Source organism: Anabas testudineus, chromosome 15, assembly GCF_900324465.2.
Source record: "Anabas testudineus chromosome 15, fAnaTes1.2, whole genome shotgun sequence".
Lineage (NCBI taxonomy): Eukaryota > Metazoa > Chordata > Actinopteri > Anabantiformes > Anabantidae > Anabas > Anabas testudineus.
The window spans coordinates 11773451-11795416 of NC_046624.1; the positions used below are offsets into that span (position 1 = coordinate 11773451).

Genomic DNA, 21966 nt, shown 5'->3' on the forward strand with positions numbered 1-21966 from the left:
GACGAAGTGAAAGGGGAATTTATATCTGCAGCAAACAATGAAGTACATCTTTGTTTGGCAAGTGTGTTTGGCATAGAAGTTTAAATTTCCAGTGATGTACTAATCCTAAAAAAAAAAAAAAAAAGATTAGTTTCACTGCAAAAGTCCAGAAAACATTAGAAAGCAGCAGAGAAAACCTCTTGTCTGTCTTTGCAATATATTCTGCTTTGTCTAATGTCTTCTCTCAGGCCTGGTATGCCTACTGCTATTGACAGGCTAATGGTTAACATGTTTTAAATCTATACACAAGATAAGGGTATATCAGAAAAAGCTCTAGTCAATCATAGCTCTAAGTTTCTCTTTTCTATTGTGTCACTTATTTCCCCGTGGTAATTTGTTCTCAGGATTTTAACTTTAATTTGTTAAAAAACAACAATTGCTTTAGCTGTCACTCAATATGTTTATTAATATGTTTATTAGTTTGTTTTGCTAAGTGGGCAATAATAGTTCACATATTTAATTCAAGCTATTCATACCAACTCGAGATTTTAGAAAACAAATTAATTTAAAACCTCATTATAAGAGACATGCTGCCATCATTCCCAATTGAAATTATGTCTACAGCTTGAACTACATGCACTGGGTATTTGAGAAATATACTTTATTTCCTGTCTACGGACAAATATTTAATACATGTGGAAAGGATTGGAAAATACATTTTTTGTTCATTTATAGGAGGGAGTCGTGCTGAGAGGCTGAGTTCTTTGATACTCGAGCACGCAGAGGTTAGTGGTCCGTTTCAAACGCTGACGGGGGGGAAATATGTTAAGTGGGTGACATTGCAAATGCAGGGAATTTGCTTGCCTGTGTGCACCTTTGCCACAAGATGGAGAAAGGTGTGAGGTTTCTCATGAGCAAAGTCCAGGGAGTACAATGGTTCAATAGAGTGAGGAATGCTTTAGTACAGTAAACATTGCAGTCTTTACCTGTGCTATTTAAGTAATATATTTAATTAAAGATGTCCCACTCATGAAGATTCATTTCATGTATATTTATCCAGCAGTGTCCCTGTCCTCTTTCACTTCAGGGTAAGTGTTGACAGAGTGGAGCATGGTCAGCCATGGTAGTCAGAGAATTAGTGGTGTCTCAAGCAGTAATCCTAATTTTATTTCAGGAAGTGGAATTGGAAGAATGCTGAACTGCATAAATATTAAAAGATGGAGTGCTAAGGATAAATATATCTCCTGCTGAAGAAAACCGGGTGGATTCTTTCTCAGGCAATCCATCTCCTTAGTTAACAGTCTGTGAGGACCATTTTCAAGGTTAAGCCAAACAGACAACTCACCAGCACGTTAATTCCCACGTGTTTGTGTTTGCTGCATTCCACAGCATCTTAGTTTCTATGATTTCACTTTCTCATATTATTAAATGTGAGAGGGATATCTGCCGCTGTAAGTCCCTGTTGCCCCAGGGTTTGTCTGTGTCTGTGAGCCATTAGGGAAGAACTATTTGTTTTTAGAGTTGATGACATTCGGTAAATAAGCCCACATTTTTTATCAGTCAAATAATGCAATTAGTTTATTCAACACTGGTTTATTACCAAAGAAGTAAAATCTGTTGTTAGTGGTTAATTTTTTTATTTTAATGAAGGATTGTGGAAAAATCAAAACAATACAAAGCCACACAAAACATAGTCTGGACTCTGTTCAATTTGATTGAGACATTTCAACCCACCACCGCACCCAAAATGCATGAGTAATGTTTTTTACCTTAAGAACCAACTCCAAAAATGAGTTTCATCATGTATATTGTACCTGTTTGTGTGGATAGACGTTGATGTGGCATTTGATACATTCTTGTCCCATGTTGGCCCAGGAGTTTCCACTCATCCACTTCCTCTTACACTTTGGACACTTGTACTCTCCAAAGCATCTCTTCTTCCCTTGGTAGGGTGTTAGCCCTTCACCTTTAGGTCTGGCCTGTAAAGACCAAAGCAAAGTGAAAAACGTGTATGCACATGTGGGGAGAACATTTGTTTAACATTGTCAACCAGAATATATACATGTAGATGAATAGCGTTTTAAGAGGGCGGAGTGTTTTTTTCATTCAGAGCAGAGAGACATTTTAAGAGATGATCTAACATTCAGCAGGACATTAATGGATGTTGTGTGTTCTTCCTTATAATATAATATAACCAACTTCATCCTACAGCACACTCCTACACATAATTTTGGCACAATATGTGGTTGTGTAATTGACTTTTACTTCTATTCCAGCTGTGTTAAATTACTCATCTGATTCTCATGAGAGAGATGATTAGAAACAGTCAGCCAGCCATGAAAAAGCACTAGCCTCAGGACAACATTGTTGGGAGGAGTCGCTCCAGTGACTTCATGTTGGCAACTTTATTTAGGCCACTATAACAGCAGTAGGGGGAAAAGCCCTATTTTTCCCCTTAAAGCATGACACAAACATACTGCTGATGTCATAAAAATGTTTAACCATAATTTGTCATCCATCCTGCCAAAAGAAACCCAAATGTACACTGATTAGTAAGTTTATCAGAACGTTTCATTATCAATTGAAGCTCCACCATCAAAAAAGAGAAACTTAATGCCAAAACTTGCATCTTCTTGTGACACTCATTATCAGCCTAGAGAGGTTATTTTAGCAAACTGTTTCTTCCATTTGGAAGCTAAACATTGTACTATAAAATGAGTCATGAGGAATTTCAAAATGCATTCATGCATGAATGGATATCTGATATGACAGAAAGAAGTAAGCTCGCAGCATGTAGCTAATGGCAGCTCTCCTGAAGGTTTGGGAAATGCCCTGTGTTGAAAGAGAAATCAGATCTGTCGAGTTCACTCTTAATTCCGCTGCAAGACTGCAGATTGTTTTTATAACCACTTCAACATTGGTTTTTAGGTTTCAGGGTGATTTTAGGGGAAGAGTGAGAGGAGGTATTGGTATTAACTTATTTTGTCCCAGGAACTTTAATCAGCAGCATCTGGTGTTGTCCTAACAGACGTCAGCACTTTGCATCAGCACCAGCGAGCCAACGCTAAGTATAGGTGGCTGTGCTTCAGTCCGGCTCCTCAACAGTATGACCTCAACCTCACTGTCATCTTCGCATCCCCCATTGTGACAGCACACAGGCTGGAAAATCTGACTTCTGCTCGCCTACAGCACCCCATTCTACACACACTGACAGGGCTGTCTTGATGCAATCAACAGGCAATCACAAAGACAATGGCATGGTAACATTTTGTTTGGATGCTGTCCTACAAATGATCTAGTTACAATGTCTTCTGACTGTAAGCAGGCTGCTATTCTCACTCTTAAAACTCCAGATGACAAAATACAGCAGTTCCTTCTTCAGTCAGACTAGTGTGTTTAATAAATTAACTCACAATTTTAATGTTTTATACTCAATTCTAATCCGAGTACCAGGTGTACTACCCAGGAGGTCTAACCTTAAACCTTCTTATTCAATTGGGAATTTGAACATAGAGATAATTTCCTGTTACAGCTGTTTGTTGGAATGTAAAAAATATCTCTCCCTGATACTGCAGCCAGGACTCAGCAGGACAGAAACAGCACTCATCCTCCTCATGACCATTCCTCTCCTGCTCCATGCTGTTTCCAAGTTCTGGCCTTGGCCTTTGGCTGCATGTCATGCTCTGTCTGCAGCTGAGTGCTTTCAGATTACAAGCACCTTTGCAATGAATTTGAAGATGCTCCTAATGTGCTCACAGCAGATGTGTTAAATTAAAAAAGTAGATGCAATGTTGATGTCTGTAAGTATATACTGAAGTTTTAAAGTATCAAATTAATGCACTTGATATATATGAACAGATATCAGGAAAAGCACTGAATGAAGCAACATCATAAGGTACATTATCACAATTTCCCAGATATTATTTACTGTACTGTACATAATTTTTAGTTGCACAACTTCAAAGTGATTCAGAACTTATTTGGACATTTGGAATTATAAATGTGCGTAAATCTGATTATACTCACATTGCGGTCAGTTGTTGTCAGGCCATTGCAACATGTTGCCTCTCATGGAGGTCTTAGATGAAGAGCAAGTTTAGGCTCTGAAGTCATAAACTTGACAGGCGCAGTTGGTATTACACATTCCAATGGACTTCCCAGCACGTGGGAACCGATGTCACAATAACATCTGGGCTGTTGTGCCACTGTTGCCAACAGAGGCAGGCTGAGAATTAAGATGCTAGCTTCAGGGAAGCACTAATGAAGGGAGCTTTGGGTTTCCTAACGTACATAGAGGTTCTGACTTTCCATTTACATTGGTGGAATGGATTACAAATCAAAACCCTCAGCTGTAAACACTAGAATGACTGAGTAAATGTTTTAGTTAGGCTTGATTTCCAGTAAAATAACCACATGTTGCTGCCTTTAAAGTAACATTTACAAACCATTCACAGTGCACACTACAATGACTAATTTCATGGAACTGGGTCATCACACTACACGGCACGCTGGAGGAGAGCATGTACAGGAGGATGTGTTTTGGTTTCCTTTGCACTCTTCAAATAAAGCCATTGAAGCTTGTGCCAAGGTAAAAGCTAAATGGACATATCTGAGCCATTTGGAGCATTGTAGGTGTCTGTATGTGTCTGTCAAGTGGAAGCAAAGCTTTAAAACGGCCCATCAGTAGATGGTGTTGTGCTTGGAGATGGTGAGCACTGTTTGTCGTATCACTTTGACAGTGTCGGCTGGAGTCATTGTTTGTTTATGTCCCTGAGGCTACAGCCCTGCGTGTTGAGATAAGGGTCAGTGTGTGTAGAGCACAGTGTCCATAGAGAAGACAGTGTAACTCCATAACCACAACTACTTCACCACATCCTCCTTTGGTCCAGATCACAGCAGGGACTCATCATATCAAACACACATGCACACAAACTACGGGTCAGTGAACTGTTAAATAAACCATACACACATATGTGATACACACATTCACTGATGCAATATCTATGCAAAACATGGCCACACACAGACGCAAACAAACACTGACACAATGCCTCTCTCTCTTGTCTCCTTTAACACCCAGATACAAATACACACACACAGGAACACACACACACACACACAATCAACAAATTCCACATCCACAGGTTTTCATAGACTCTTGAGACAACTGGAAAGTCTCTTTGCATGATTTCCTGCACAACTCCCACTCAGAGTTTAGCTCTGCTACAAGGACACAGATCATATTTTGCCTTATACTGCAAGGTTAATGAGCTCAACTGCATTAAATAGAATAAAAAGAGCTGTGCAAGAGATTGTTAAACAAGAAGAAGGAGACTGAAATGACACGAAAACAAGATGAACAGAAACAGGAGAACGCTCATTAATGTCGAAATTGGACATGAATCAGCCTCTTGCTCCCTGATGATGAGTAGTGAAGAGAGAGCTTGCTGTTACAATCCGACTCCCAACATCCACATGAGCACACACACACTCTCACACAAAAACACACAAAGAAAAAGAAAAATGGACAAATACCAGAAACCCCACAGTTGCCCAAGCCAACTGTGGAGAGACCCTCCAATCAGCCCCAGTCATGAGGGTGGAGAAAGGGAAGGAGAGACTGAGAGAAAGAGGGTGAGGGAGATGAAAATCTAAATCCAAAGCAGATGGCCTCCATAGGGGCAGAACACGAAAAACCCTGAGAGCCATCGTAAAATCGTTGCTCTGCTTTCAATTAGGCCATACATTTCAGAGAGCGAGAAAGAGGCAGAAAAGGTGGGGGATAAAAAAAAGTGTTAACTAACCGCTATAGTTCTGGCTGCAGCTACACTGCATTGAACGCATTATCATGCGCAAGAATGTAGAGATGGGGGGGGGGGGGGGGGGGGGGGGGGGCACATAGAGACACATATGCTGTAAAAACAGAACGATATTAGCAATGTGAAGCATGTGCACTATTACACAATTACTGAACTTGAAGTGCAGTATGTTTAAGTGAGTCCTGCCCGTCTAGACAACACCCACTACATTTCTAAATTCAGGATAATTCAGGTATTACCATGAAATTGATTAAAAGGTATGCAGCCCAGCCTCTGAAATTGCACTTTGAATATCATTTTTGCTGTGAAACCATCTTGAAATTCTGCTCTGGTTTAAATCATAAAAAGATGTCTAGTACTGACCACTGGAAAAATCTGTTCCAGACCACTGTCTGAGGCCTAAAGGTGATATTGCATAAGTGTTGATCTTAGATTCCAGGCTAAGAGTAATGACTAGTGGACAGACACCAGCGTCTACACTCCCTTAATCCTGTGTCTCCAGCAAGCGGAGAGGTTAGCCTTGGTTTAATATTAGACCCTTCCAAGCCAAACCTAAGAGGAAAAATTCTAGAGGCTTCTACTTTCAAAGTTGTGGCAATGGGCTTTCGTACTTGCTCAGCATATTACAGGAGACATGTATGCACCTATAGTTGATTTAGGCTCCACATATTTCCCACTGTCAGTGCACAGACAAATATGAACAGACAGTCCTGACAACAAAGTTGGCGTATTTATGCAAATGTTACGTGCCATTTAGACTTCTATGAGAAAATAAGGGTTTTGGTGGGAAAAAAAAACAATGTTGAGGCTTTGGAAAATGGTTGGTATAATTGTAAGCAACCACTTTTATGCTCTGGATTTGGAGCAGTGTCTTTCTTGGCATATGCAGCTCAGCTATACATGAATAATGCTGAGTCTTTGAATTTTTTAGGCAGACCTAAACATTTGAACAGAGAAATGATGGTTTGTTTTATTCCACTGATATAAAAGAAGAAGAAGAACCAACAGAAGCATTAAGTGTAACATAAAGACGAAGAAGAAACGCTTTCTTCATTGGTATGACTTTCTAACATAAATCTTAAACAAAGTAATGTATCACGTTTAAAACAAGGTTCTTCCTCACAGCAGCATACACAGACCTGACGATTACTGCATCATAAAGTTGAGCCAGACAAGCCAGTGAGTCACAACATAAGTCTTCTATTCAGCAAAGATAAATGCAGTATACTGAGAATAGCTTGAGGTTGTTTGTTAGAAATTCTTGTCGAGTCACTTGGAGCAAATAATACTTACAAAACAGTCCTTAGTGCACAGTTTGGTTTTTGTTGACCACATCAAGGAAGTTTTAATGAGAAACATGAATAATATGCAAAAAAAAAGTCACATACTTTCACACATTATCTCACATTATCTGGTGTTGTACTGGAAAAATAACAGCAGTGCACTCTGTGACCCTGCTCTTTCCAGATATGTTGTCTATTTTACGTAAACCTTTTTCTCACTCAAATCGTATATGCACTTCACCATCACTACCCACGTTGTCTGACATCACCGAAACGAAAGAATAAAGATCTGAGGATGCAGTCATCATCCTGTCAGTCAGAACTGAGGGCCAAGTGAGAGCGTGCAGATGGTCACCGCTTCAAGTCTCTGACAAGAATGACACTGTCACCACCTCAGCTGTGTCCCACTGCACACAGAACAAGCATTTTTTTACTAGCTGTTTCCGCTGCTGGGCTGAACAGCCCCAACTTCATGCCAGAACCTCAGCCAGGTGCATTATGGGGACTATTTATCAATCCCACCATGCACTACAAGCTCTAAATACAGCCACTGTTTTCTGTGTGTCTCTCTTTTTGACGCTGCCATCTTTCTCACCTCTCTCTCTCTCTCTGGACAGCTCCTTTGCTGGTGCAGCTGTCTCTTTCTAATGCCTGTAAAGAAAAGTGGCTGAGGCTGAAAGTGACGGGAGGAACAGGTGTGCTGCTTGAGTGATAAATTTGCCCTCACTCAAGTACAATGCACCTCTGTTTATGAAAAACAATCTACCCCCAAAGGGGCTGTGACACAGACAATACTCAGGCTGCCATAGGAAAAACAAGTTGAGGGAAATTATAGGGTGCAAAATCTCTTTGCAATCAGCATCAGAACAAAGACTTGGCCGGAGCCTCTTTAAAGAAACATACATTTAAATTACTGAGTAAAACAAATATGTTAATTAAAGTCAGACGCAATTAATCCAAATCTACATTTAGTGGCTAATAATTACCCTTAATGATCTAAGACGTCATTCTGCATTCCATGTGTCATCTCAATAAATGTCTGTGACACTGATCACCAAGTGCAAAGAAATAAATTCATAATCACTTTTCTCAAACTCTCTCGGTCTTTGGAAACAATTACATAGTTATTACATGGCAAAGCCATGTTTTTTAAGAATCCCAGATAGAGCGGCCTTAATCCTGGCTTGCTGGCACAAGCCCCGAACTGCTGGGCTGCTCCCCAGCGTTCCGTAGCACTCCGATCACTAGCAAGCATCTGGAAACCATCAGTGTAAACAAAGGAGCAGTGGAGCAGCTCGGGCCCTGCTCTGCCTTTCCGCATCCCCCAGGACATCACTCAAAGAGCAACACAAGTACACCAAACCAGCCGAAAAACCTATGTGTATTGCATTTCCACGTGTGTGTGAGTGTGCACAAGTGTGCCCGTGCACATACGTGAGTCTGCTCTTGTGTCCTCATCGCAGGATCTACGTTTGGTTTGGCTGCAGTTCAGAAAGAGATAGATTTACAGATAGAGAGGATGGGGTATAGTCCACAATGTTAGCTTTGAGTCTTTTGGAGTTTTTGTTTGGTTTGTTCATTAAGCGTAGCATTTCTGATAAGTCTTCTAATTGCTTTAATGTGGTTTCAGTTAGCGTGCTGGCCTTAGCGATCTGATGAACGCTGAAGGGAGGAAAGAGGCCTGGATGTGTTTTAAACCTGAGAGCTGGTCATCTGTGAAACATCAAGAAAGATCAAAGCATCAATCATGCCTGATCCTTCTCACATACACGACATGGACATATTTCCTGGTCTTTTCATAATAGTGTTTCAGTAACTATATATCTATTAATCATGGGGTTTGCTCTTTTTCAGTACAGCCGAAACCTCTGATATGTGGTTCATGGAGCTTTTAAACACCGAACCTCACACTTAAGCAAACTCCATAATGCTTGTCAACACACCACAGACGACAGAGAGGATTTTGCAGTTTTCTCTGTTTGTGCATGGTGGCATTCATTTTCTTGAGTCAATAATCAGACTTGTGTATGTCACTCAAAGTGGTGGAGATCACTATGGCCCATGAATGACTCATATTCCTCCTGTTGCTTTGCAGCCCCATGTCCACAACTGCTGAGATAAGCATTCTTATCGTGTACAGATGTCTCTAAATATAAACCACAGCATTACACAATCACATATTGCACATCAGTGGTAGAAGAACTACTCATCGCATTAAGTAGTAATACCACACTAGCAATACAATTTACTGGACTGAAATATTTAACTTAAATAATCAGGGTAAATAAAATATTAAATAGTAAAGAGTGTAAATAAGCATGATAACTATAAATATATTCACAGATAATAAGTACAAGTACCTTAAAACTACAGTACAGTCCTTGAGTAAATCTACTTTGCTGTTCGCCACTGCTGCTCATACCATCATTCATCCACACTTGAGCGACTGAACTGCACTTATCATACAGACATGCCTTAGATATAACCGTTTCTCATATAGAAACACAGTGTAAAGACAAGGTCATATGTTCATCAGACTTTCTTAAAAAGCAAAGACAAGCAATGGCATCAAATGTCTCGTTGACATACTTTTTAAAAAATGACAGCAAATTCTCACAATTAAGGTGGAAATATTTATTTGTATAAAAATTGACAGATGTATATTATTTTTCTGCTGATCGATTAACTGACCATTTCAGCACTCTACTTATTATTACTCCAATAATGACAATGTACAAAGTGAACTAATTCTACAAGCATAATCTCAGTCTAGCACTGCTGCTATAATCTGTCATCAACGTCAATTGCTTTATTGCAGAACTACAAGTGACAACAAACAAGGATATCTCCAATCTATAATAAAACATGTAATCTGTGAAACATTTAAATATGGAAATGTATGTGTATCAATAGAAGAGGCAAATTAAAATAAAAAATAAGTGACTCCCATCACAAGTCAGTCACTCAACTTGCACTCGTCTGAACCTGGCCTGCACCCATGTGGGTCAGGGTGCTATTCTTAAAAAGGTTTCATATTCTAGAAGCTCTTCATTTTAGCTCTTCATCTGTGCTTGGCATTTCATAACACTATAAAAAGCGGTTTACTCACAATAGCACGCTCCAGTTGTTTCCAAGTCTAAAAATGACTGAGAACCCGTTGTTAAGTCCTTTGCTGCATTTATCCTCTCTCAGGTGTAACATGTGGGGGAAGTAAAAGTATCACAAATCTGCATGAACCTGAAACTGTGCAGCTAATATCAAAAGGTGACTTGAAGCAAAATACATTTAAGTGAGCAGCAGCAGCACTCAGGGTAACAAGTTTTTCCCTTGTGGGTTTATGGGTTTAACCACTGAAGCCACAAGTTTTTATAAATGGATTTGTTATCTCACCGTTACATAGAGAGGAAGATCTTGAGAGGACAGCCACTCCAACTGTTTTCAAGAATAACCACAAGTCCATTTCCAGCCCCATGGAAACGCCAAAATAGTTCATTCTAGGAAATGGCCACTGTGTACTCTGTGTGTGTGTGTGTGTGTGTGTGTGTGTGTGTGTGTGTGTGTGTGTGTGTGTGTGTGTGTGTGTGTGTGTGTTTCTACTTGAAGAGATTGATACTGTGGGACAGCACAAGCACACAAAATTGCCTCCTGTAATGATCTTAAAACAGAACTGGTGTCTAGATTTTACATTTTCTCACATTCTCCCCTGTAACAGTACCGGGTATATTGCTTATGTTTAGCCTGTTCTTCTACATGCTGAGATATCACACAGGGAAAAGGGGTCAATCAAGACAGCTGTAGGGTTCTGTAGATAAGAGGAGAAGCTTTGAACTGCACCACTTTTTTTTATCAGGTGAATAACATATTTTTTTATATCAGTGAGTTTTAGTTGTAGTAGAATCCAAAGCTGTTTTCTACACATGGTAAAAAATACAGCTTGGGAAAAAAATGATTACAATATACTGATCTGTTGACTTAGATTAAAATAAATCTAAGCTAAGTCATCTTTAATGATGTTATTGCTTGCAAATTAAATTTAGTGACCTGCAGTCTCTGGTTGTTTTGATAAACTGGAGGTGGAGGTCTAGTATTATGTGTTGTTGTAAGCAGCTGACTTCAGTGTTATGACAATTAATACTCTTATGCTTGATTTTGCACACCCAAACAATGACAGGATATTTATTTGAAGAGCCCACCTCCCTATTTTATTCCTTAGTTTTTTAAACAATCTTGATGCTCAATTCATGCAAACATTACAGATGTGTGTGTGTGTGTGTGTGTGTGTGTGTGTGTGTGTGTGTGTGTGTGTGTGTGTGTGTGTGTGTGTGGACACCGACGTACAGAGCAACACTAATGGGAATCAACATTGAAGTTTGAAGGTAGCCACTAGCATGTGCTCTAAATGTCTTCCTTTGACTTCTTGTCTGATATGTAACGTATAAAAAGGCAACGACTACTCTCTGGCACTGATACCAACCAACAATGAGACAAAACTCAATGACTGTCTTGTCATTATGAGGTCAGAGAGGATGTCCAGGATGTTCTGTTGTGAGATGCTCGTGCATAGCGGTTGTGCTGCTGTGGTAACTTCAGGTCATTTTAATTTCACCATGCACAGAGCACCACTTCATTCGGTCCCTGTTTAAAGACTCCCACACTTTTCACAATACTGGCTTTTTGGGATAAAGATGCTTTTCAGCATGCCAGGGAGTGGGAGCTTCCATAATTTGGGATAATTGTAACTACTGTGACACATTCCTCACAAATCGACGTATTGATATATTTACATAATTTGTGTATTTGTTTACATCAATGCTGTATCCCAGCCCTACATTTAAGTTTTTCTCCTTAATAAGAAAAACGTTAATATCATGTCTAAGACAGCTGCAGAGCCATATCAACATGCCAACACACTCTTTGCCAAAACCCTATTCCCAGATTTGTAGATTTCCACAACCCAGCCTCCTTAATCAGTCATGGATCTCAGTGTCATGTTCTAAGAAGACTGATAGATATCCCTGAGAGTATCCATCTCAGAGGTATCTCAGGGGTAAGCATGTGTGTGTTTTTATTCATACCAATAACATTCTCTTGTTTTAAAACTGATATTTTTAACAGACTCCTTTCTCTGTCTTCAAGCTTTATTCATAGAAAACACTAGTGTAGGCCAACTGGGCCTTGGAATCTGCCCTGGATGAATCCAGAAGCTCAGCTGTCTCTTTTCACAGACAAAAAGTAAGTTTGCCATACTCTACACTTCCCATATTTACTGGGCGTTAAGGGCTACTGCTAAGTGGTGCTGTGGGTGTGAATATCGCCCCTGTCCTCTTCAAGCCTCGGACTGGTCCCACTAAGCCCAATGAGCTGTGCAGCTGCACACCAGCATTAGGTTACCAGGCCAGTGAATGACAAGAGCAGGTTGGGTGGAAGACTGGGGCATACAGAGGTGCACAAAACATCTCATCATCTTACACAGAGAGTTCACAATACTGCTGTCTGTGTTTGCATGTAATGCCTGTAGTTGTGGGCATGTGGGTGGATGTGTCTCTAAGTGTGTGTGTCTGTATATTTCTGTAAGTCGCTCTGCCGAATATACTGTACACGTGTGCTGCTAATCTCAGTGTTGCTTGGTGTCAATGCTATATTAGACTTATCTCCCTATATGGTTTCTCAGTGCCCTTACTATAAAAGCTGTTTCTTTGTTTAACTCCTCAAAAATAAAATATGTTGACAAGTAATGTGCACAGCTATTTCTCAAAGTTAACAATGACTGTCTATCTGGTAAGACACTATGAAAGAGACAAGCTGTCTTATACACTATGTCTCCAGCATCCCTGATAAGCCTTATCTGTTTACAGAGCAGCCCCTACCCACTGTCGGTTTCTGTCTCGCTCTTTGGTAACCTGACTGAGTGAGTGTTAGAGCAGAGACAGATGCAGGGCCTTCAGAGCCACTGCTGCGACTGGAAGGAAGATCAGGGGTCACCCTGTAAAAACATTCCCATGGTGCACCTCCCCCCAGCCCTCATCCCTGCCAGAAACTTCCCAACTACAGAGCAGAGCATGCAGATAGAGAGGAGAGACAGAAAATGTTATAAAACCACTTAATGAATGCAGGAGAAAGTCAGATCGACTGTACACTGGGACAGAGAATAGTAAGCCGATCTAATAGGACAATTAGGAAAGTATTTCATTTTCTTCACAAACATTATAATTAAGTCTATAAATATGACATGCTACATACATACATAATGTTACCTTATTTTTTTTGTTGGGTTTTTTTTTTTCATAAAAAGAAAACACTTCATATCTTTTCATGTCTAATTTTCAAATGAATTCACAAATCCATTTAAGATTAGTCACCTAATCTTCACCTTCCCCAACATCATTAAGAGGTGTTGATAAGAGGTGTTCAATAAGGCATACTAAATTGTTTTTTTAATATAGTTGTTTTTTTTAATGGCTATCTATACATTTCTGATATTGTGAGTAGTGATTTTAATAGAGGCCATGAATAAGCACTTAATGAGCTTTTTTCCTGACTCTGCACATAATATTCCAGTTATTTTTTATTTGATTTTAACTGACGCAAATAAAACTTAAAGCACATCACCAACTAACCCGTTCAGAGTCTGATTTGCATCTACCCCTGTGAGTTTACATGTTGACTATTATTGTGCTTCAATCTGTAGCTTGCACAGCCCTGATTTCTGAGAGAGCTGAGGCCCTCTGGGTCGGCTGCCAGCATAGGACTTCATGATAATTATACATAAAGAATGAAAGAAAAATAAACTGTTACAAAATAAAAACCACAGAAGAGGCCCTATAGTCTATATGTTGACATATACACAGACTGTATAGGACGGCCTATGTGGTTTGCTCTTATAGTTCTTTTCTGCCCAAACATACGTACATCCTTGCACTACTCTGATGCAGTGAGGGCCCTGCTGGGGAAACAATACAGGCCTGCCTTCATGACCTCTCTGTCTAGCAAATCCTACAGACATACAATGACTGCCTTAATTACCATCATCCATTCCCAGCACTAGGCTTTTCCCAATGGTGCCCATTCAGAACCACAGTCTCTCCCTAAGGTGCCCATTCAAGCGCAACACAAAGCTAGCAGTGTCAGCCCATGATCTCTTGACATCAAATCCAGTGTACCAGCGTTTGCAGCCTCACAGTGTCTCTGTCTGTGCGCTTGTCCATCCTCTCTATCAGGCTGTGTCATATCACAGAAGAATCTGTGTTGCTCACGTGTGAAGAATCTGTGCTGCTACAAGGAGCAATTAGTTCAACCACATACCGATCAACGAGCAGAGATAAGCATGAAGTTTAGCTGATGGTGTCATGTAGATATTTAAGTCTGGTGGTTTGGAGTGTTGGACTCAAGTCATTTTTATCCTCTACCGTTCTTATAACTGGGGTCATGTGAAGAGAGATGAGCTAATAGGGACCTTCACGATGTCGGAAAGAGTGAAAACACCTCACTTTACAGTCTACACAGTCTGTAGATGTATAAGTGGCTTAATAAAGTGGCTTAAAATCAAACAAGTGATCCTATAGCCTGTAAGTTTTATTAAATACCAGGAGGAAAATACACTTTCTGTTGATCAACTTACTAACTGATTAATAATCAGTGGCATTGAAAATTATTTATGATGTTATGCGAGGCAATGTCCAAAAATCAACTGGCATAAGCCATAATTAAAATATGTGGATTTTGTCAGGTGACATTATAATGTATGAGACAGCACACTAGCATTTAGTATTAGCTAAGAAAGCCCTCTGGCCCTGGTGTGCTAACAGGACATCATGCTGTAATGAAAATCTGACCTTTGACCCCTTGATCCCTCACTCCGTGCTGAGTGAAAAGCAAACCATCCTGTTCTAGTTCCTGAGGCCTTATGTATGGCTGCTAACCCCCACAATGCTGTAGTTGTTAAAAGTACAAGCCAAACATTACATTGATACTGTACAAGTAATGATTTGTGGTGATCCTGATCATTTTTCTACTATGGAACTGTATTCAGGATATAGAAAGGTATTTTTAAAAGGGTTTGTGCTGTAGTACTATGTGAAGCCTACCATAAGGAAAATAAACGAGGTAGAGCATGAGAAAAAATCTAATTTAAAGTGAATAGTGACCTAATTTCTCTCATGCTGCAAAGACGAGCTTACATAAAGTAATTTGACAAACAAACACAGCCCCCAAACGCATCATTGTTTATTGTCTTTTATTAAGTCCAGCCTGCGTTGTGCTGACTCAGTGGCATAGCACGAAAAAAAGAGACCTATTATTTAATTTCAAGCTAATTAAGCTCATAGTACATAATCATCTACAACACAATATATATAGAGAGAACGATATGCCAGATATAGGAAGAGCAAACTCCATTTGAGATGAGACTAGTCATGTTTTTCTTCACAAAAGCTAAAATGTATCTTTGCGCTTATGCTAAGCAGACATTAAGTCAGATCACACATTGTGCCTTTATACAACCCTCTCCTGATGATGAGTTTGGTGCTGTGATTATTATTATACAAGAGCAGCTGTGAATTTACCTGCCTGTGGCACTGTCTCTCAGAGATGGGGTTGTTAAGTGTTGTAGTTACCAAAACAGGAAGTGGTCCAATTGTTGCCTCAGCAAAAACTAAGAGGAAGAATGGAATTTCTGTACAGAGCACAAACCAGCTGGAAGGAAGCCACACTTTTATCAGTCTTTTAACTTTGATTTCCTTTCAGAGGAAGTGCCCTGACTCTCCTTTCACTGGCTCACTGTCTCTCCGCTCCGAACTACGCAGTCTCTGTTTCTGACACAAACTCAATAACGCTCCATGCCATCACGGTGATACATCTACTGCCTGCGTACCACAGTAAATAACTGCAACCATGTCAGAAATGGCCCCAGGGCACAAAGACCATGCTGGTAAATCATGGTGAAGCATTCTCTCATGACAAACGTTTAAGTGTGACTGAGGTGTTGAAACACTGTTTATTGATAGAGTTAACAAAGTGCGGGATGCATGAGGAAGAGCAGCTGGTGGAGGCAGAGGAACATGTGATTACATGTGAAACATGCATTGGGTAAAGTGAATAGAAGGTTTTAGTTCTACAAGCACTGCATCTAAACTGTCAACCATATAAAATCATGGCAGAACTCTTTTACTGTTTTAGAAGTGAAGAATTACATTATATCATTATTATAAACATACCAGTTAAATTGTAAATTAAATTCTGGAAGAAAAATACAATCCTAAACATATTAGAACAGAGTGCATGTTGAAAAGATTTAACTCATCTACAGACCTAAACCTGTTTTTATTAAGATTTTAATATTACAGTTATACACAGCAGGAAATAGGGAGGGCCCACACAGGGCTAAAATACTTGTTTTCTAAAAGTGGAGCACACAAACAGCACTGTGCAGTGACACAACACTGGTAAATTATAAACTTGCAGTGTGTATTTCACACATTAAGCCCCCTTGCTCTGCCCCATCCCCTAGTGCAACAACAAACAAAAAAAAAAGTGGTTGCACAATTATTTCCCGCACCACTGCCAACAAATTCGAAACAGGATCACTGCTCTGTCAAATACTGGAAAATCAAATATGTTTGGTCAGAACAACAAACACTGGTGTTTTTTGGTACTCAAGTCAATATGTTTATCACCACAAACAAAGGAAAAGCACACATTTTGGCAAGTCTTTGCTCAAAGCACGATTTGCCTCTAGCGTGAAGAGGCCCACACTTCACAGCTCACCCTAGGCCTCCGTGTTGACACTATTATGGGAGATTATGGTGACCATTTGTCACAAAGGCCAGACTGCTGCTGAAATCACCACCACATGAGGTGTGAGGTCCATCACAGTAATTGGCATATGGTCACAGGTACAGATGTGCTTTTGAAATGAATCCTCATTCACTCAGCACAGTATAGTCACTTAAAAACTGAGTGGTTACATTTTAGCATATATCTTACACGGGGCACATTTTGGTCCATTTTCAACTCAACAATAAACGCGGCTATCTTCCAATTTTCCAGGTCAGATATCGCTACAGAGACAACTGAAGGAGAGTTCAAAAGAAGAATACATTTTGAAATGGATGCTATATAAACACACATTCCACAGACTATGTGAACAAAAGGCGCATTATCCTGGTGTGATAAAGAAACCTCTGTATGTGGATCAATGAGCACCATGTGTTTCTGATCAACACTGTAGCTGTGATGCTCTTGGGGCTGCTCTTCTTTTCTATCTGCCCTCCTGGTTAATATTTTTAACAAATGATACATACAGAATGTTCCAGTAGGGTCATTGGCTTCATGTATATAAATGTATTTTACAAAACAGTCAGCCAAAAAAAATGAAATCCATATGTCATCACTGGTTTATCTATGCAATTTAAGAATAGGAAAATATACAGTGGTTTCATGTATGTTTTTTCATACAGTAGGCCCTAAAGCAACAGATCAACATTTTAGGAAATATGGTAAATTAACTTTCCTCCCAAATGTTGGAGAAGAAAACTGATACTTAGCTAGCTTAGCTTAGCACAAAGACAAAGCTTTTAAATTATTGCCTGGAAGTTCACAAGTAGCATGGTGAGTTTAAAGTAGTCAGGCTTGGGTAAGGAAAAGGTGATGTCAACTGTATGAGTATACACATGTGTTGTAGATATGACGTTGTCCTGGTAACCTAATGATGAACAATGTTGGGCATTACTAGTAATGTGTTACATAAATATGACTACTCTTTACAGCAGGAAATTGTAGTTAATTATTGTTAAAAATTGTTATTTTTGGCTTTAAAGCATTTATAAAATAAATATTCTACCAGTTTCAAGATTTTTCTGAATAATAAAAAACATGCCCAGGAAACTATCATTTTGAAAGCTGGACCAGGAGAATACATTATGTCCAGGAACTGGGACATGGTAACTTGGGAGTTTAGTGTTGCTCAAATACACACATAAAACACACAGGGCAGCAGCAGCCACCCCCACATAGGCAGCCCGCAAACCTGCATTCCAACAGAGACATTTTCCATGAGTTAATCTTCCTGCAGAGAGAAATAGCAAGAAGATGTCATTCAATGCATCATTTCGATCACTCAAATCAGAAGTGGAGGCAACTGTTCAGAGGATTAGACCGCCGAACAGAACCAAATCATGAGTGCAAGTGGAAGACATCTTGGATGGGGGCCAAAGCATGGCAGAGAGGGGCATTCTGCTCATAACTGGGGGAGCGACCTCATTTTCCGAATAAAAGCCAGTTTACATAACACCTCTGTCCCCATGACAAGGAGCACTGGGCAGCTGCTGGCAGGCCTGCGGCTTTCACTCAACTACCAAGAGTTCCCTGAAAAATAATTCTCTCTGCATAACCGCAAGCCTCCTCCGTGTGTTTCCAACATTAACATATTATAACAAAAGGTCTTAAATTTCAACTAATGCATAAACACTTTGGTAACCTCAAGTATTTAATTGCCTAACTCTATTTCCCACAGAACCGAGCAATGGAAAAAATACAGTAACCATCAGCTAGGTGATAGATCAACTAAAATCTAATTCCTTGACTCAAGCTCCTTCCTATGCAAGAAAAATAGAGGTAATGTGGCCTTAATGCGTAGGACACAAAATTTTGGTCATAAAAAATTAAGTGAACAGTAATAACACAATAAACACTGAAAAGTATCAAACACTTAATTCTCTAATGACAACATCTTAGTGTAAAGCATTATTGAATGATGAATGGAGGCTCAACGAGGACAGAGAATGCAACTATACAACAGCCTGCACTACTATTTCAGGGATTAGGATGGTTCTACACCATAGTTTGCTTTTTGTAAACAAAGAGACAAAGACTACAAGCGCATTAGTCTGTCTTTCAATACTTTCTGATGTGCTTGCTCTGTCTGTGGCCTAACACCGTTGGTTCACACTAAATCTTTACAATCAGATCACAATTTTCTTTTTAGTATGAGTGGTTTCCTAAAAGTGTGTGTGTAGTTTTTACTAACTGTACCTCAAAAGTGTAAATACTGCATTTGTTTGATTACTTTCTGCTGTCGATTAGCACACATTTGGTGCTCTAATAAGTATTTACAGAAGCAAGAGGCAGTTTAGGACTGACTGAAAAGTACTGCCTCCGCATGAAGAGACATGTGTAATACAGTTTGTGTGTATATAAGAAAAAGAATATATATATATATATATATATATGCAGCTTTGAATGCACAGGCAAACAGACCTTTAAATCGTTTAATAAATGCAAATGAAAAAAAATTAATGTAAAGATAAATTCAATATATAAATGTTACCCTTGCCTTAATGATAAAGAAAAATGAGACACTAAAACATGTTGAGATGAATTACAGTAACACTGTTCATGTGATCAGATGCTGGACCGGGATAACTAATTCAGCAGCATGCAGTGAAGCAATCTTGGCTAACAGGTACATTGAATTAAGAACTCATGTTCTTGACTTTTACTAGATGTGTGTCCCATCTGTTATTTGGGCCTTAAGCTGGTTCAGTAAGGCTGAAGGCTGAATCCTTGGCTCTGCAACTACGGCAGGTGACTGGGCAATAATGTAAGTGATGTAGCACAAATGGAAGGTACATTTATGGAGAAAAAAACCCAGGAGAGGCTTAAATAACTGGGATGGTGTTGAACTGTGTAGGTGTGGAAGCCGTTTGGAGACTTTGCTGCTTTTTGAGTTACTGTTGGCAGTTTTACGAACAGCTGAAGTATATACCAGAAGACGCCTGAGTGTGATTTTGAGATCCGCACCTTATGATTACATCTACAGCAAGATTGATTTCACAGCTTCTACTGTGAAATTGGTTTTGTATAAAACAACATTTTAGTCTTTTTATTTTAAAATAGTAAAGTGAAGATGATCAATTTAAATATATACAATATTTGGTTACCATCCATCATATGGAAAAGAAAATAAACATACTGTACTATGATTAGGTATTACTTAATGTACTACTATTTCGATGTTGGGTATCAGTGTCATTTGATCAATGGTCGCATCAAAACTACAGCATTATATTAAGAAAAAAAAGGAAAGCAAAAGTTACATGTTTCATGATATACTACAACCCAAAATTCCCAATGGAGTTGTCAATAGATGATCTAATTCCCACACATCGAGGTTTGGAGCTGTCCAAGAGATATTTCATCAGTACACAGGTCTTTAAAAGACCTCCCGAGACCAGTCATCATATGTCATAAAGCAGGTCAAAGCATTTTAATCTCACATCTGCTCCTCATTACTATCCCATGCAAAAAAAAAAAAAAAAAACTTAGGGCTAGAGTTAGGCTATTGCACCTCACCCATGGAAAGGGAGAGAAGACATAATAATGAAATACTTTAGGGGGAGAGATATGGGGAGAGGCAACGACGAGACATGGACAACTGGAGTCAAACAAAAAACAACTCTGTGTAAAAAAAAAAAAAAAAATCTGCAGTTTTCAGGGAAAGTGCGATTGCATCCCCCTATGAAATCACATCACCTTCAGGTTGTAGTCCTTTGCCATGCAGTTTACCTTCACAAGGCAATACGTAACCCACAATGTATATGAAATGTGAACCTTTAACTGCAACTGTATAGTTGTTATGATGCAGTAGTAGTTTATGTTTCTTTAATCTTGAAAAACTGCTAAGATGCTAATTTGCTAACACAGCTATGAAGATGATTCAATGCTAAGACAGTTTCACAGTTGACTCTTGAATTAGCCCACTAAGTGTTATTTATTATGGTTATAATGGATGGTTTCATGTAGTGTAACGCCGTGGCAGTTAAGATGCATACAAGCACACACACTCACACACACACACACACTCATACACATGACTGCAGAAGACAGAGGCCAGTCTGTTTAACAAGTAGGTCAGACCAGAGCCAAAGAGAGAGCGAGGGGAAGAGAGGCATCGACTGGAGCAAACACAGCTTTTAGTGCCATCGCTGGCCCTAAATTTATTGTATGAACCACCAAAGGTGGCTCAAGTCATTAAATTTAAAACATAACATTAGTAGATTAACAACTAGAAGGCACTGTATAGCTACCAATAGTGAATTTAACGATGTGATGAAGTATTCGTGTCATCTGAAGACTACAGTAGTTCATGTAATATATGTGTGTTACAAGTCTCACCTGAGGGCAATCTTTGATGTAATGGCCCTTATTGAAGCACAGGTGACACAAGTAGTTGGGTGGAGGTCTTTTGTTGGGTTTCCTTGGCTCTGAAGAAAGGGAAAGGTCTGAGAAATGATCCGTCAGGGAGTTGAGTCCATCGACAATGTTGTTCAGGGAGCCATAGGGCGACACATTCTTATACAGGTTGTTGTTTAAGGCCTGTAAAATAAAATTAACATCAGACAAGGTCCAATTTCAATATGTGGTTTCGTAAAATTATTTGCCTGTAAATGTTATATATGAAATAAAACAGTCTCAGGGGAGCGTTCAGACAGTTTACACATATTTCCCAGATTCATAAAATGTGACTTGCTGATACATGACATGCTGGACAGACGACATAAGATGCTATCACATAAAATATTGCATTTTCTGGTTGGAAGGCCTTAAATGCTGAGATTAATCACCAATTTCCCTTACGTGCTCACTGTCCTATTTTCTGTTGCTCAAAAAATGTAGAAAAAAACCCTCCAAGATCATTTCTCTCATTAAAGTCAGAACATCTGGCGAGAGGCCCAGCTGTGCTCATGAGCTGGAAAAGTACTGAGCATGTCCACAGAGAAAGACAGGACTTTACAGAGGATGACTGATTGTAAACAAGATGGGAGGCGTGTTCCTTTGCCAGCCTGTGGAGCATCAGCAATGTCATCATGCACTGTTGGGGGGTAAAATGG

General features: G+C 39.5%; 1 protein-coding gene across 1 annotated transcript in view; it reads right to left on the reverse strand.

Moving 5' to 3' along the window:
• The window catches only part of zcchc24 (zinc finger, CCHC domain containing 24), a 30124-nt gene that overhangs the window by 5088 nt on the left and 3070 nt on the right, over positions 1–21966 (reverse strand). The window contains exons 2-3 of the mRNA XM_026354058.1: positions 21251–21451; positions 1794–1958 (exon numbers count right to left, since the gene is read on the reverse strand). Of these exons, the coding sequence (XP_026209843.1) occupies positions 1794–1958; positions 21251–21451 (366 nt within the window). The remainder of the gene's footprint in view (positions 1–1793; positions 1959–21250; positions 21452–21966) is intronic.